General features: G+C 40.7%; 1 protein-coding gene across 3 annotated transcripts; it reads right to left on the bottom strand.

Annotated features, from left to right (window-relative positions):
• Window positions 1-969: 969 nt before the first annotated feature.
• Window positions 970-14,950, bottom strand: suz12b (SUZ12 polycomb repressive complex 2 subunit b). 3 transcript variants are annotated; one of them, XM_078165085.1, is made up of 17 exons: window positions 14,612-14,950; window positions 14,210-14,375; window positions 13,625-13,671; window positions 13,467-13,531; window positions 13,253-13,321; window positions 13,029-13,078; window positions 12,229-12,314; window positions 11,894-12,125; window positions 11,145-11,250; window positions 10,952-11,057; window positions 10,653-10,830; window positions 9,043-9,128; window positions 8,581-8,724; window positions 6,903-7,060; window positions 6,303-6,501; window positions 4,129-4,208; window positions 970-2,908 (listed from the first exon to the last, which is right to left on the bottom strand). In XM_078165085.1, exons 1-17 carry the CDS (start codon window positions 14,624-14,626, stop codon window positions 2,596-2,598), a joined length of 2,100 nt encoding a protein of 699 aa, XP_078021211.1. In that variant the 5' UTR covers window positions 14,627-14,950; the 3' UTR covers window positions 970-2,595. The 3 variants fall into 3 exon arrangements, with proteins under 3 accessions (XP_078021211.1, XP_033480070.1, XP_033480071.1); XM_033624179.2 differs by having other exon boundaries at window positions 9,043-9,131; window positions 14,612-14,949; XM_033624180.2 differs by having other exon boundaries at window positions 9,043-9,131; window positions 14,210-14,354; window positions 14,612-14,949.
• Between the last annotated feature and the right edge of the window lie 454 nt (window positions 14,951-15,404).

Below are 15,404 nucleotides of genomic sequence, written 5' to 3'. Positions count from 1 at the left end.
TTCATTTCCCTTCATTTTCCTGAGTCAACTAGTGTTAACACTGTTCATTCCCTGGAAGTCGAAACCTTATTCCCCTGATCCACTTTGCTGGAACCAATCTGCGTCCAGTCAAGTTGCAGGAGTGAACCACAAGGAACTAACGTTGTTTCTGAGTGCCACTTAGAAAAAGTGATACCAAAGATCATTTCTTTCATGTACAAAAACAGACAGATATGCAACAATTTCCAACTTTGTAAGACATTTGAAGCTGCACCAAGAATAAGTCAAGGCTAATATTAACACAGTTAGAAGGCTTTTGCTTAGCTAATGTTAGCTTAACAGCTAACAAACTTTTTTTTTTTAAAGCAAACTTGCTTCAACAAATAAATACAAATTTTAAAAAGCATCTATAACTTTTCCAATTTAATACATTATTAATGTTGTTGAAATGGCATTACATTTGGTGAAGAGCGCATTATGACTTGTTTATGACTCGCTAACGGTTAGGACTTGGAACTTGCCTGTCTTGACTTGAGACGTTAAGACTTACTTAGGACTTGCAAAACAATAACTTGGTCCCACCTCTGAAAACTGTCTAAAGCAAACTCAATCTGGTGATGAGGGCAGTAACATACGGTCAAAAGCTCCTGAAAAACTGAGTAAGCAGCTTTGAGGAAAGAAAACTGTTTTTCTGGTTTGGATTTTTCTCAACCTAAATGACGTGTAAAATAAGATGCAGCTGACCATGTCTGTAAGAAGAAACAGCTATGCTACTGAAAAACTAAATATTTCATTCCACATGCAATATATTTGTAACTTTTTGTTGCATTAATTGTTTATATATAATTTATAAACCGAGGTTGTAGCCTGAAGGGAATGGTATAACTCAGGCTGGGTTATTCTTCAAATGGACCTGCTGGGCAGAGACCATGACGGAGAGAGTTGTAATGATGGCTAATGTCCAGAATTGCTAAAACATTACAGCCGTGCTTAAAGGTCAAATGTATTTTATTTCTTTAAATATAAAAATCCCCTTAGCCAGAGTGTACAGTTCACAATTTTTCACAGGGTGTTCTGACAATAATGGTGAATGTCTCTCTTTTTCCAGATGAATACAGAAACCTTCCATGAATATCAGAGGGAGGAAAAATATGTTGTCAATTTGGTTGTCCACGAGGAAAGTCCTGATGAAACAATGAGTGGTGATAATGATCACCTACTCATGTGCACGCTAGAAAACACAACTACTGCTGCTGCTGCTAAAAAAAAAAAAAAAACAGTTATGGAATGAAGAAAAGAAAAGATGCTAAATAATATACAGAACTAAGAGACTGATGAAAGTATTCCCCTTTGGCATAAACTGCACCTAAAAAACACTTGGACCTGAAAACCAACCATCCAATAAACAGCATATTGCTTTGAGATAAGAACTGCAATCTGTTCAATACTGGATTCAGAAGGAAAACAGCTAAACATCTGATGTGATTACATGTAAACACATTTCTGTCAATCAGCTACTGACGCTCAGAACACTGTGATTTCAACATGTTCAAACCTCAACGTGAAAAGACACCACAGGTGATCAGAAAACTGTTGACTTGCTGTGCACTCTGCTGGATACATGGGGTGATGTGCTGCTGGTTGTTTCAGTAAATCTGAGGAGAAAGAAAAAAATCTGAAAAGTTGCTTTCCCTGGCTTTCCTTGAGTTATTATCAATGTAGACCAAAAGGCTTAGGGGTGATAGAGTAGGAGTTTCAGCATGGACCCAAATCTGAATTTATTCTCTTGTCCAGGATCCAAGGCTTATAGTATATAACTATTGTCATGGCAACCTACCAGCGAAACCCACAATCCATGTTGGGGTCCTAACACAAGCTTTACAGGCTTTATATACTCTAGACATTGATGCCAATAGTGTCGATTCTTACCGTAACTGTATGACCCTTCAAATTAAACGTCATTCACAACAGTGAAATCAAACCCACTAAAGTTTCTCCACTGATGACAGTGGAAAAGCTGCATTTAACATTTGGCGCAGCATGATTTTAAAAAAGAAAAGAAAAAAAGGACAATTTCAAGGTAAGCTTTCTAAATACAAACACCAAGTGCTAAAATAATCAGCTAAAAAGATAAGTTCTCAACAAGGTTATTGTGTATGTGTACAAATAATCAAGAGTGACATTATTACCAGTACAGTTTTAACTGTAGTCTTGATACAGTCGTCTAGAACATGGACACAACAGAGGCAGTCATGCCACATCAGAAGACTCAGTTTGTTCACTCTCTCACCCCAACACAGATACTTCAGCGGCTCCTACAAAATGCATATTTAGTAGGTTCAACTTACATCATCCAGTCCTCAAATTCCTGGTTTGTGTGGTAGTGGGTGATTCACTTTTATATTGTTCATATTTGGTTCAGTTCTCAAGTTTCAAAACTTGTTTACCTTGTATACTGGTCTGCTTGAGGTCAGATCCTCAGCTGACCAGTTCTCCCACCTATCTAAGCACCAAAGGGTTGGTAATGTTCATTGAAGAAGAAAAAAATAAAATAAAATAATAAAAAAACAAAACAAAACACAACAATCATTGTTCCATCCATCCATCCATCCAACATCAGTCCGTTAGTGCGCTTTTTGTCCTCTTGCCCAGTTTCCCTCCAGTGGAGGTGACGGCATTGCCGTTGCAGGCTCCTGTTGATACCAGAGTCTGGTCCTGCTGCTCCTCCACAGTGTCCGGAAGCTCTTCTTGGATCTGTCGCAGACGGGCCATGGCGCGGTCGATGGTGGCCGTGCTCACCAGGTTGAAGTCGTGCATGCTGACTAGATGCAGGAGGAAGTTACGGCAGAGGTTGCGGCGGATGATGTGAGCACCGCTGTCCTCTGCGAAGAGCATGATGGCCTGATTCATCTGGTTGTCTGCTATGAAACTGCAGGAAAATAACGAACAGAAGAGCTTAGTTTCTAATGTTTCAATAAACTAACGGGACAAGAGTAGCTGTAACTACAAGAGTACAACTACTGTATGTATGATGCCACAGCTCCAACAGACACCCTGTACATATGAAAGATTACAAAAGAAGTTCTAAGTGCTCTGGATTTGTTTTCAATCTGGTGTGACCTTCTTAACACTGTTTAATATTTGGCAATATAATTTTTTATAGCAGCAAGATTCAAGAAATTCTCTTTAGGGGCATCGGTGGCTAAGTGGTAGAGCAGGCGCCCCATGTACATGGCTGTTGCCGCAGTGGCCTGGGTTCGAATCCAGCCTGCGGCCATTTGCTGCATGTCACCCCCCCCCCCCCAAACTTACCTGTCCTGTCTATTAAAGGCAAACTGCCCTAAAAAATATCTTAAAAAAGAAAGGAAAAAAGAAATTCTCTTCAGTTTGTCTTTTACCAATTCCTATGTAGTGACAGGCGAAAATGAACCAAACAAATCATTTTGAATGACTCTTTTTTAGTATTCACAAATCCCTGACTCCTCCCGCTCACCTACTCACTGTTATTGTAGGGCACAGCTCACGCTGCCCGCTATGCTAATTAAAGAAGGGATTGAATCGGACTTGAGTCGAGACCTCTGCCACCCAAGGCTATTGGTGCATTCAGGTGCTTCTCGGATCATCGTTATTCTGACTGAGGTGTGTTTGTGAGTTTTAACTTGTAAAGTAGAAACAACATGTATGCTACAAGGGTGTGTTGTATGTTATTGCTCAGAACATTTAAACATGTTGATAACAAAAAGAAAAGAAAACATCAGGTCAGCAATGAAATATGATGAAAACCTAATTTTTCAGATTATTTTGATACCACATGAATGCAACACAAGGCTGCAAAGGTAACTGGGACGTCTGCTAATTGCCCCTCAAAAAGCAACAACACATCGCTGGTGAGTGAATCAATGCAATACAATAAAATGAATACTCTATCTTTATGTATGTAAACTTATATATGGTGACGTGAGATGTCTTGAAGAGATGTTTTGTGGGAGGAGCAGCACTAACTCTCGAACATTCATGTACTATAATAGAAAATGACACCATATTTTGCAAAAAGTCTCAAAAGTCTAAATGTGATGCATTTACATGTATTAACTCAAAGAAGCTGATACTGTGAAAAGAATCCTTTCGCCCATAACTTTTCCCACGTACCCATGCTTCATGACGTGCAGGTTCCACAGCTTCATCACTTCTTTCTCTCCCTCGTTGACATCTGTGAACTCATCCAGTTGCTGTAAGCAAAGCACAAAAATTTACAAATGATGACACAATTATGGTAATGCAATACAAACACATATTAGCTGGTAAAAACACCACAACACTGAAGATGGGCCGACTAAATACCTTAATACCTGATAACAGATTTTAATAAAAGTTTAATCTTGAGAGCAGCGGAACAATTTTAATGATGATCAATTTAGTTCAGGTATTTTCTGCTGACCTGGAGAGTAAAATTACTGTTACTGTTAGCAGGTAATGCTGGCAGGTTCCGGAAATCAATACTGAAGTGATAAAAATGTTGTGTGCGGCTGTAAGAGCAAGCTGAAGAAATGTTCTGTCTTGGCAATAGTTTCTGCTCCGAGCACCTTTAAGTTATTTATGGGGAGCGGGGCTGACCCAAATGCTTTTACTCTTTGTTGCCATGGTAATCCAACACCAAAAATCAGTACTCTAAAAGCTTGATTTTTTTTCCACCCTCTCCAGATTTTAGTCCCTGGGCTCCACAGAAACACTCACACACCACCACTTTTATCCAGTTTAAAATATTGTGAGAGTCTGATTGCGATAGTTTCTTGGCCTCAGTCAAGGTTCCTACACAATTTTTCCCTTGATTGATTGCATTACTGCGTTCACAGTACTTGCATCAGTGGAGAAAATACTATTGTTTTAACAGATAAAAAGCATTGTTGTCACTCTGAATCAATGATAATCGCTGATAACCAACTACAAATGATGCAGCTTTCCGGTCAAAATGCTGTGCTTCCAGCCAATCTCACGTATATATCTCTGCAAAGCATTATAATGTAAACTTAAGTGTGCATTAACTTAACTGCATTGTCAAATCAATGAAACTGCCCAGATGTCCTTTTACATACTGACAGGATGTTACGTGGAAATTCTTATCTTGTCCTCCTTAAAGCAAAACACACTTCAACAACACCACAAACTACGTCACTCATTACCACACACTTCAGAATCAATCGATGCCTCTCATTATATAACATGAAGACAAAGAAAAGCTCTGAATACAGTAAAACATTAAAGTATAACAGAAGTGTAAAAACCAAGCCAAGACGATTCTGTGTTTGCTTCAGTAAGTGGGAATAATGGTGTGTTCCATGTACCACGGAAGTTGAAAATCGGAGCCGGGAATGATGGAAAACCTAGATGTTGTTAGCAATTGTAAGCAATACCAGTTGATAAAAAAGCATTATGGTGTATTTTACGCGTACAAACACCATTGCAACATGTCCACAAATAGAAGTTGGTTTTAATGAGACACAAATAAGACAGAAGTGCTAATAAACAGCATATAACTACAGCTTTCACTACTGCTGATGCACAGGACAGCCACTTTGGATTTTCAAGTCAGGGTTGGGGAGGTTCCTCCGACTTTCCAGATCAAAAATCTGACTTCAGGGGGCATTTCAGTTGCAATTTCCGACTAGGATCTCAGAAATTTTTACTTCACACCATAACTAGAGAAACTGACCTCTAAATGGATCATTGTGATTTTCTAAAGTGGGGCTGTATGAGGTACGTAATCACAGTGAGTGTATTACCTAGAGTGGTGACTGTGACTTTGGTGTTCTGAAGGATTTGTTTGGATTAACCAAAGTGACACAATAAAGTAATTGATCGAGGCAGTGGTAGACCAGCAACTCCCGTGTTCTGCGAGGTATAATTACTGTTTTTTTTCCAGAGGAGTCTGGGGGCTTTGAAGAGGGCACAGATAACGGCTTCAGTTCCCTGTTGGAAGGCGCTGTCTGACATTAAGGTTAAGTGGTAAAAATATTCTAAATATAGAGTACACTTAAACTGATATTGATTTTTTTACGTGGCTAAAATATGTTTTGCTGTTGCCCCTGTCCACAGCAGTACATTACTTGGCCTCCATGGCAGTATTCTTGCCTGCTTCTCCAAAGTGAGGGCATGCCGACCGCTACCTACTATAAGTAAACACAACTATTGATAAGTACCTCATACAACCCCACTTCAAAGAGATCCCAACTACCCCTTTAAGGGTGTCTCTGTAAGTGGTGTGACAGTTCAAGTCAACAGTGAAGCCAGACACAAACACAACACAATGAACAATGGCTTCTCACCGTGGCAGTCTTCTCTCTGAGCCACTCTGGATCTCTCTCGTCCTCACTGTCCTCTTCCATCTCCTGGGGCCGCAGGGGCATGCAGCTGTCACTGTGGAAGTAGAGACGGTTGTGTCCACTGACGTAGGTCCTCTGCTGCTCCAACTCTCCGTCCTCAGACTCCAGGAACTCTGACAGACTTGGTTTGGTCCTCTTGGGCCTGGTGGAAGCAGGGGAGAAAACAAATCCTGCATGTTGGAATCAAGGCGCAAAAAAATGCTACAGCACCTTTATCAGAACTTCATATCTTGCCTTTTTATGCTTTCGTTTACCACACTTTTTGTCTTTAATTACCTCACCAGTGTGAGAAACCTGATGACTGAAAGAAGCGGATCTATTTAGGTTCTTGCCAAGTGTCAAAAACTGTATTTGTTCTAATCTGTTTTAACGCAGCTCACCGCTCTCGAACAGTTCATTAAAGTTAATTCAATTGATTACCAACTCATCACTAAACCAAACGGAATGAAAAGCAAATTAAATTCAAAATAAGTTAATTAAATTGTCGGGCATGATTTGACTGTGAGTGTGAACGCTGGCTTTGAACAGAGGTCGCGAGTTTACCTGCAAACCAGTATGTGAGTTACAGCAGTCCTCTTAACTGGGCCGTTGCGGCTGAAAGCAAAGCCTGGCTGGCTGTGGATGTCCTGAGGGTTTCCGACATACGACCCGTCGTAGCACTCATTGATGGACACGTCTATCCTTGCTCCTTTGGGGTGAGGCTGCAGATTCACAAGAGGAGGAAAAAATAAATGAAAAATAATGAGGAATTCTACAGGATATTGTGCTGAGCAAAAACAGAAGGCCTGATGACTGACTGGCAGTAACTTAAGGTTAGAGGCAAGATTTCTCAAATTGAACGCCACATTATGCTTTAGGTAGAAGTGCCTGTTCAATCAGAGAAACTGAGGGTTCTCTACAAACACCAGGAGCTATGTAAGAGAGAGGGTAGAGAAAGAAATAACGGTGGAGAACAAGAAGCAACTCCCTGCATTTAAAGAGTAAGCTGGAACAGACACTGGTTGCCCTTTGTGGTTTGACACATGATTTGCACTGCAACACCTCAAAAGCTGAACCATTTAACATTTATCTTTTTGCACTGGGCAACAAAAACACAGCCACATGACAGGTCTCCCCTGAAAGACCTGAAAGCTACAAGTCACTTTATTCCTTTGAAGTCCCAACTAAAGACAAAAAGCAAAATGTATTTCTCCTACTAACAAGTGCGGTTTGTGGAGCTACAGACAGACAGCTTTGGCATCAGTGTGATGTAACACTGATGCCTTTTTTATTCATTTAATTTATTTCTTAGTTTACTAAACTAGCAAAGTGTAAACACAGAATATTGTCCCTCAGTGTGTGCAGTGATGTCTGTCTGACAGTTGCTTTCCAGAGATCGCCAAAGAAGCTTCAGAGTAAACTAATCAGCATTTGTCAACCAAGCTGTCCATGTTAGTTACAGAGTTGTGGTGATTGAGATATGGCGTTACATACACGCACACCCAATGAGGACCAGAGCTCCCACACAGGAACTTAAGCGATTTTATGTTTGCAGACATAGGCAACATTCACATTGTAAGTCTTTGTGCTCAATTCAGATTAATTGCTCAGATCTTTTGCTTGGCAGTCACATTATTATTATTTATTCTCTTAAAGATTTATTTGGGGCATTTTGCTTTTAATTGATAGGACAGATAGAGGGAAGAGAGGGATGGAGGGAATGACAAGCAGCAAAGGGCCACAGGCTGCAGTCGAGCCCAGGCCGCTGCGGCAACAGCCTTGTACATGGGGCGCCTGCTCTATCCACTAAGCCACCGACGCCCCGTCCCATTATTGTCACATTATTTTTTAAATTGTAGTCACAGTCCTGAATGGACTCACCTTGAACAAAGTAGTACAAAGTAAACATGGGGGCCACTGACGTCAGTGTTCATTAATAAGTTGTTGTGTAGTGAAAACTACAGGTGATAACAAGGACAAGGACAAAGAGAGATAATTTTTTTTTTTGTGGATCAATGGCTGCTACTTCTTTACAGAGGTTTGTGTGAGTCTGAGTGGGAGCCAGAAGTGGTGAGATTGTGACATGAATGGCTTCACTCAAACAGGACTCAGGATGTCATGGGCTAATTTTAACTACGTCTGTCAGCGACTTAAACATTGCTTGTAAGGAAGTCATGTCATGTGACTGGCCCAACCACACACGCAATTAAGAGGCTTTAATTACAAACAGTCAGTTCCTTACCACATAGTTGAAGATGAAGCGGGAGTGAGAGAGTTTGAGGTGTTTGAGCAGGCTGTAGAGTTTGCTGCAGTTCAGGGTACACCAGGGACAGTGAAGATCGTCCCGTGCCTCTGTTTGCTGCCGCGTGTTATTGTTGTACAAGAACTAAACACAGACAGATGACATTAGTTACAACGTAAACCAGAGAAAGTCGACCTTCAGCAGATCTAAATGGATGATTCAATTCATACTTTGGTACACACACCCTGAGGACTGAGTGCCCAACAGGGTCAAAACAGTACAGTTTCAGCTATATTCATGAACCGTATACTTGCCTTGATGAACAATTACAAACCAGTGAACTTCTTAAAATGTAAGTTATTCCAAACTTTTCAAAAGCATTGTGCTTTTCAGCTTTGTCACCAAAACACTTACAAATCAGTTGCCCAGGCCCAGTGCAGTTCTTACTGTGGTGTGGTATACCTGATAAAATATACGTAGCTTCTGCCGCGGCTCACACTGGACCTGCTCTTTCCTCGTCTGAATGTCTGTGCTGACTGACTCTTTCACTGCTGTCAGGAACAGATGGAAAGGTTAATCACCAAATCAGAAATTTGATTTAATACATTCAAAGTGTATTTGAGAAAATGTAGTGTCCTTTCCCACATAACAGGAAGATTTAAACACCAAGCACATATATGCATGAACATGCTCACCACTATTCCATATTCATGTAAATAGCATATGCTGCTTGGAAATTCTGAATAAAGGCCTTATTACAAATGTAGCATTTTAAAATTAAGACATGTGGGATGTTCCAGTATTAGTCAGGTTTTAGGAGTTTTTGGACATGTATGTGACACATTTGGAATATGCGCCTCAGTTGGAGTTTTTAACCGCAGTTTGCAAAACATGGCCTCTTGCCTGTGTAAAGTCAGCTCTGTGCGTCTCCATGGTGCACTGTACACAAACCAAGTAGCCAACACTTTGCAAGGCTGTGGGGTAGAGATGCATGCCCAAAAGAAAAGCCCACATTTCTGGTCGGTGGGAGAAATACACCTGCTTTTAAACATTATGAAAGACTTGGATCATTTTTTTTGTGCATGTAAATGTAGTAGCTGTTGCTAAAGCCGCTTTTGGATATTTATTTTCACACATGGAATAGCAACATTGCTGTCTCTATTATGTAAATCTCCTATAATGGTTCTGTTCAAAAGATGACCAAATTTTCACAGGTAGAGCAGTAGTACATGATGGATTCTTTGCTCCTGTAACAGTCAGAATGTAACAAGGGAGAAGAAGAGTGTTTACAAGTCTCTCATAGGTTGCATCAATGTTGAATTTTCAAACTTATTTTGCAGTTGAATTAATGCTTTTCTGTGGCTTGATTAATGATGATCATGAGTGCTGAAGGAAGCCTCGGCACCACTTCTCACTTGCCTGTGCAACCCTGTAGACAGACTGATATAACATCTACGTGCATTTCTTCATTAATTACAAAGAACATACAGAATTCAGCCGCCTGCTTCTCACAGCCTAAACAGAGTTAAAAATGACAAGATGTTAGGTAATGACTGATGGGATTCCCCTTTGCTCATATGCAGTATGCAAACATTTTGCTTGACACTTACACATACTTATGACTTCTTCAGAAACATGACTCAGGGCCTTATTCAAAAGAGCGACATGTTAAGCTGCCAGAACATTCAAGGAGTGAAGCGACTGTCTCAAAAGGACTAAACAGCTATGACTCACAGGGTGCCTTTTGCCAGATTCACAAATACACCATCACAAATAGACCATCCCACACCAGTGACACAAAATCCAAAATCATGCTCCATTCAGACTTTTGCTCAGAGAATCTGGCATGTGATGAATAAATGATCATCAGTTCTTTGCTCAGTGTCAATTATGAACACTTTTACAGTACTTTAATAAAGCAGAAGGTGGAACTGTTAAATATTTATGTCCCCTCCCAATCCTTCATCATCTATAGACGTTTTCTGCCTCCTGCTCTTAAATGTAACGTAGGATTAAATATAATTCAAGATGTTATGAGGGATGTTATGAGGGATTTTTGTTTCTGTACTTACTCATGAGGGCAGCTCTGTGATTGCTGGTCCTAGTCTCCATGGGGCTGGAGCTGTCGGAATTGCGTGTAGCGAGGGGTTTTGCCACAGGGGCAGTGGACTTTCCACTAGCATCACCTGTCCAACGCAGCATGAACTGCAATGTGGGTCCCTGAGAAAATGTCTCAAATGGTGGCAGTCTCTGTGGGACCGTTATACAGAGTTACAGTCAGTGGTGTGAAGAGGACAACCAATTCTAAAGATAGGAAAGGGAGCCTACGAGGCGACGCTTCATGCCGACACATTTACAACCCCTCCCCTACCTTTCCATCAAGAATGGTTTCCCACGTGGCTCGCTTCTTGCTGACAGGGCTGTCCTCCATCCCTTGCATCGACACCTCATATTCCCCATCCAGCAGCTGCAATCTCCTGCGTAGAACAAATCAAGATCAGTGATTTTAACGTACAGTCACACGAACAAAAGAAGCGATTTTAAAACCTGAATGGAAACCTTACCTATTCTTATCAAAGACAGTCATCTGTGCAACAAAGGTCTCTGTGGTCTCCCCTTCGTCTCTATGAGATGAACTTCTCTTCTTCCTACTAGGAGTATCTGTTACATCTTTGCACACACAAAAAGATGGCGAGAAATTTCATACACAACTAAGATCCATTCAGTTAGTTAACATTTTTTTTTACATGATGTGCCCAGAGAGAGACTGGCTCGTTGGGACCCCCAGCTTGCTGTGGCCCAATTCTGAACATCATAAGCCCCTTTCAAACATGCACTGTTTATCTAGACATTACTCGGGAGAAGCTGTATATGAGAACGCAAATGTCTGAATTAGTTGGACCAGACATTAATCTGACTTTACCCTGCCAGCTCCCTGGTATAAAGTCTTTGTAATGTTTGACTGAGCCCTGTGAATAGAGCAAACCATTGTTCGGAGAATTCACATTAAGTGTGTGGGCGTGTTGATGACATTTCTATCATGCAAGTGGCGTGAAACCAAAAGAATACAAATATCTGGGGGTGAAAAGGGTCATTTACACAAAGCAATGATGAAAAGGTCTAACCGAAGAGATGACAAAATTCTGTCCGTAAGGGCCATCACCGAATGATGAACAGGCTTATGAACATAACTCTGTGATTTCTGCAGCATACTTTTTGCATCATGTTCTCCCTCCTCTACACTCACCTAAACTACAGAGAGTATTTCCAGTGGGTGAGTGGAACGCAAAAGGTATTGATGTGGATTTCCTACCAATGTTCTCGTTGGCCTCTCCGTTGACTAGACCATTAGTATCCCTCCTCCCTGTGCGTGACACCCTGAAAAGGAGCGAGTAGGACTTGACCATGTGGCTGTTGCTGGGCTCAAACTCGTTGCTGGAGACCAGTAAGGAAGGGTAGGAGCCAGGCTTGGTTTGGTTACTGTCAGGATTCAAAGGCACCTGCTTTTTACCTGTAGGCACTTGCTTTATCGGACAGCTGACATCCTGAGGGAAAAATAACTTAATTTAGCGAACACAATCAATAGTAGGTAACATGAAATGACTTGCTGCTAAAGTGAGAGACTGTCTTGATAATATTTTACTTTACCTTGCGTTTTTTATGGCAGACTTTGACAAGTAGCACCTCTAAGGACACGGAATTTTGTTCATTTTCTGAATTCTGAGATGGCTTTTCTGTATGGCAGCAAAAAGAGTTTTGTGTCAATCAACATATAGTAAAGCACACATGATTTTTATTGTTATCTCTATGCAAGTCTAATGCTCTGCTGGTAGACAAAACATCTTCCGTGATGTCGTGGAGAAGTGTCCGCTCCTACACTCAGTAGTCAGTGGGTGTTTACATTTTCTTCCTTTAGGCTAACCGCTTACTTTACCACAATCTGTTAGCATTCTCGTGCTTACTAACTGTGGTTGGGTGTCATGGCAACATCGTACTTAAAATGAGTGTGTATACATGCAAACCTACATCCTGGTTTTGAGTTTTATTATAGTCTTGATCTTATTCAGGATGTTTACATTGAACACTAGAAACCTGAACATGATTTTAACAGTATCCAGGTTTCTGATCATCTGTGTGTGTCCTGACTTCTTGCCATCTCTGAATAATCAGAAACCTGAATAAGGTGTTGCCGTGACACAGTATCCTGTTTTCTATCAGAGTACTCAAGGCAGCACATCCAACACAGAATAAGGGCTTAACTAGGATACTCCACAGACCTGATCATAACCAGGATACTAGCGTGCATGTAAATAAAGTGGCCTGATGTCAGTCAGAGCATGACTATAAAATAAAAAACAAACTTCTTTACTCAGCCAATTCTTTATGCATTAGTATTTTTCTTATAAACTAATATACTGAACACAAGCACTTGAGTAAAATCTGCTCACCATCCTTATGGAAGAACCCAGTGAAGGTTAACTGTAGATGTGAAGACAAACTGAAAGGCAAACAGAAAAATGCACAGGTGAAACTGGGTTACATCAAGTGCTCCAACGACAATGGTATATGAATGGTAATTAATTATGTCAATACAGTTTCTCTGGTATTTACATCCCCAGAAACTATCCAGTGATAAAAAAGGGGCATATCAACTAATGCAGAGCTGCGTTACCTTGGAGAATCCTGCTCTCCCTTCATCCTCTCGACTGTCTGCAACATATCATCCACTTTGAATGTTTTCCTGAAGGAAAGATCACAGGTCACACAGGTTCAAAATCAATTTGTTAAAACTGTGACAGAACATAAATGAGATTGCAAACATATCAGGTATGAATCATGTTTTATAACTCTGTTGGTGCATCAAGACACATCGTCAGATTTCATACCTTTTGGCATTTGTTCGGCCATTTCTGTGAGACATGAAGGTGAGCGTCCTGTGCAAAAATATGGGCTGAAAAGAGAAAAAAGAACAAATTAATCACTCTCATTTTAAGTGTGCTGGCTAATCAATACAACGGAAATATATGTACAGTAGTTTACTTACTGCAATCAAATTCCTTGTGCGGAGAAATCTGTATATCTGAGTTGGTTCTGGAAACAGAAAAAGGGATCATTATAATGTTTACTCTGGAAACCATCACATTACCCTATCACTATGTTTTCTGGATAACTACCCCACAAATATTTTAAACATGTTCCAAGTAAAAGAGGAGTGCAGTTGTTCTGCTTCACGAGACAGGCCCCTCCATCAGTCTGCTGTCACTCCATTTCACTGTGTCAGCATCTGAGAAATTAATCCATACTACTGCTAACACATGCCAAAAGAAGGGCTGTTAACAGGTGGTGGTTAGTTGGGCAAAATATCCACCAGCCAAAGAAAAACTGAAGACATTAAGCAATACATGTGTTTTTATTAACATGAAATCTGTTTAGTTAAAACAAACAATATCTGGAGCTCCCTGTTGAGTATAAACTAGGGAGGCCTGTCAGCCAAAAGCAATTATTGGAAACAAAATAAGTATCAGAAAAGTTCAGCGGGTAGCTACAGGCATTCTGAGAGCATGGAAAAGTTCTCGTGATACCAAAACAGAAAGGTTGCACTGTAAAGTGACGAGTGGTGAAATCTCACTTTCAAAGGCCTGTAGGAACAGCTCATGGTCGGCCTGAATCTGCTCCATCTTCGGCTTCTTCACAGAGTTCATCACTGCTGATGAGGCGGGGTACACGGCGCCGTTAGCTTTGCAACTCGCCCCACTCATAATATGACCTGAGTTCTGCGAGTGAAGCAACGGCACCTGTTAACAAATTAATTATCACAGTACAAATGGGGGGGATACAACATGTTAGCTTAGCCAGTAGGCAGATACTCGCGTTAGCAGTCGAGCTAGCTAGCTCAGCTAAAAGCACAATGCTAACATGTTAGTGAGCTTGGTATTTCAGCGTAGTATCCGTTCGTTTGTTCAGACTTCGATTAACAAAAACCGTAAAAACGGCATGTGATAGATATCGGGCATAAATAAAGGCAACCCACCCTGGCCGATGGCATTAATTTGTTAGCCTCGCTGCCTCCAGCACAAGCCTGGCAGACTCAACAGCAGAAACCCATGAAGATGAAGAGGAGGCGACGAGACGCTGGCTAGTTAGTTAGCTAGCAATGCTAGCATGGTTTACTAGAAAACAAACCACCGTATGCCTGAGGTTCTCCCGCATTCAGCTGCCTCAAATACCGTTTGATATCGTTGCTGGTTGGAGTATTTTGGATCAAATTATTGATTATCTATATCAAATTTATTGTCGGTGTGGTTTCCTTCAATTTGTACTGAACAACAGAGCTGTAGTCAGTTATCAGCCAATAGGAGACGGACTGAGAGAATGCAGCGCTGTGATTGGCTGTTAACCTCCGGAGATGACATACAACCCGCTCTCGCTTTCTGCGATTTTGCGGGAAATCGAGTTTATCAGACTTCTCATCAAGACAGCTCAACTTATCATGCATGCTGTGGAATTTCTCTGTTTGATTGTACGCCGTGATGAATTGAATGAATGAATTTCATGGTAAAAAAAAAAAGAAAATAGAACGACAGTCTACATTAAAGTCATCTACAATACACAGTAAAGAGCTTAAAGTTATTTTTAGGGTAATAATACGACTTTGATCTCACTTTTTGGTATTACTATGAAGGCAAGGGCATCATTATCCTGGCAATATATATAAAATTCATATATATCATCAACATTATCTTTTTAAATAATATTGGCATTCATAGTATGTGGTATTTAGGGATTGTTCATTACTTATCAGAGGAGAGGGTGGCTGGGTTGTG

The sequence above is a fragment of the Epinephelus lanceolatus genome, chromosome 3 (assembly GCF_041903045.1).
Source record: "Epinephelus lanceolatus isolate andai-2023 chromosome 3, ASM4190304v1, whole genome shotgun sequence".
NCBI lineage: Eukaryota > Metazoa > Chordata > Actinopteri > Perciformes > Serranidae > Epinephelus > Epinephelus lanceolatus.
Note: the sequence above shows the minus strand (reverse complement) of the source record. Positions and strands in the feature narration are given on the sequence as shown.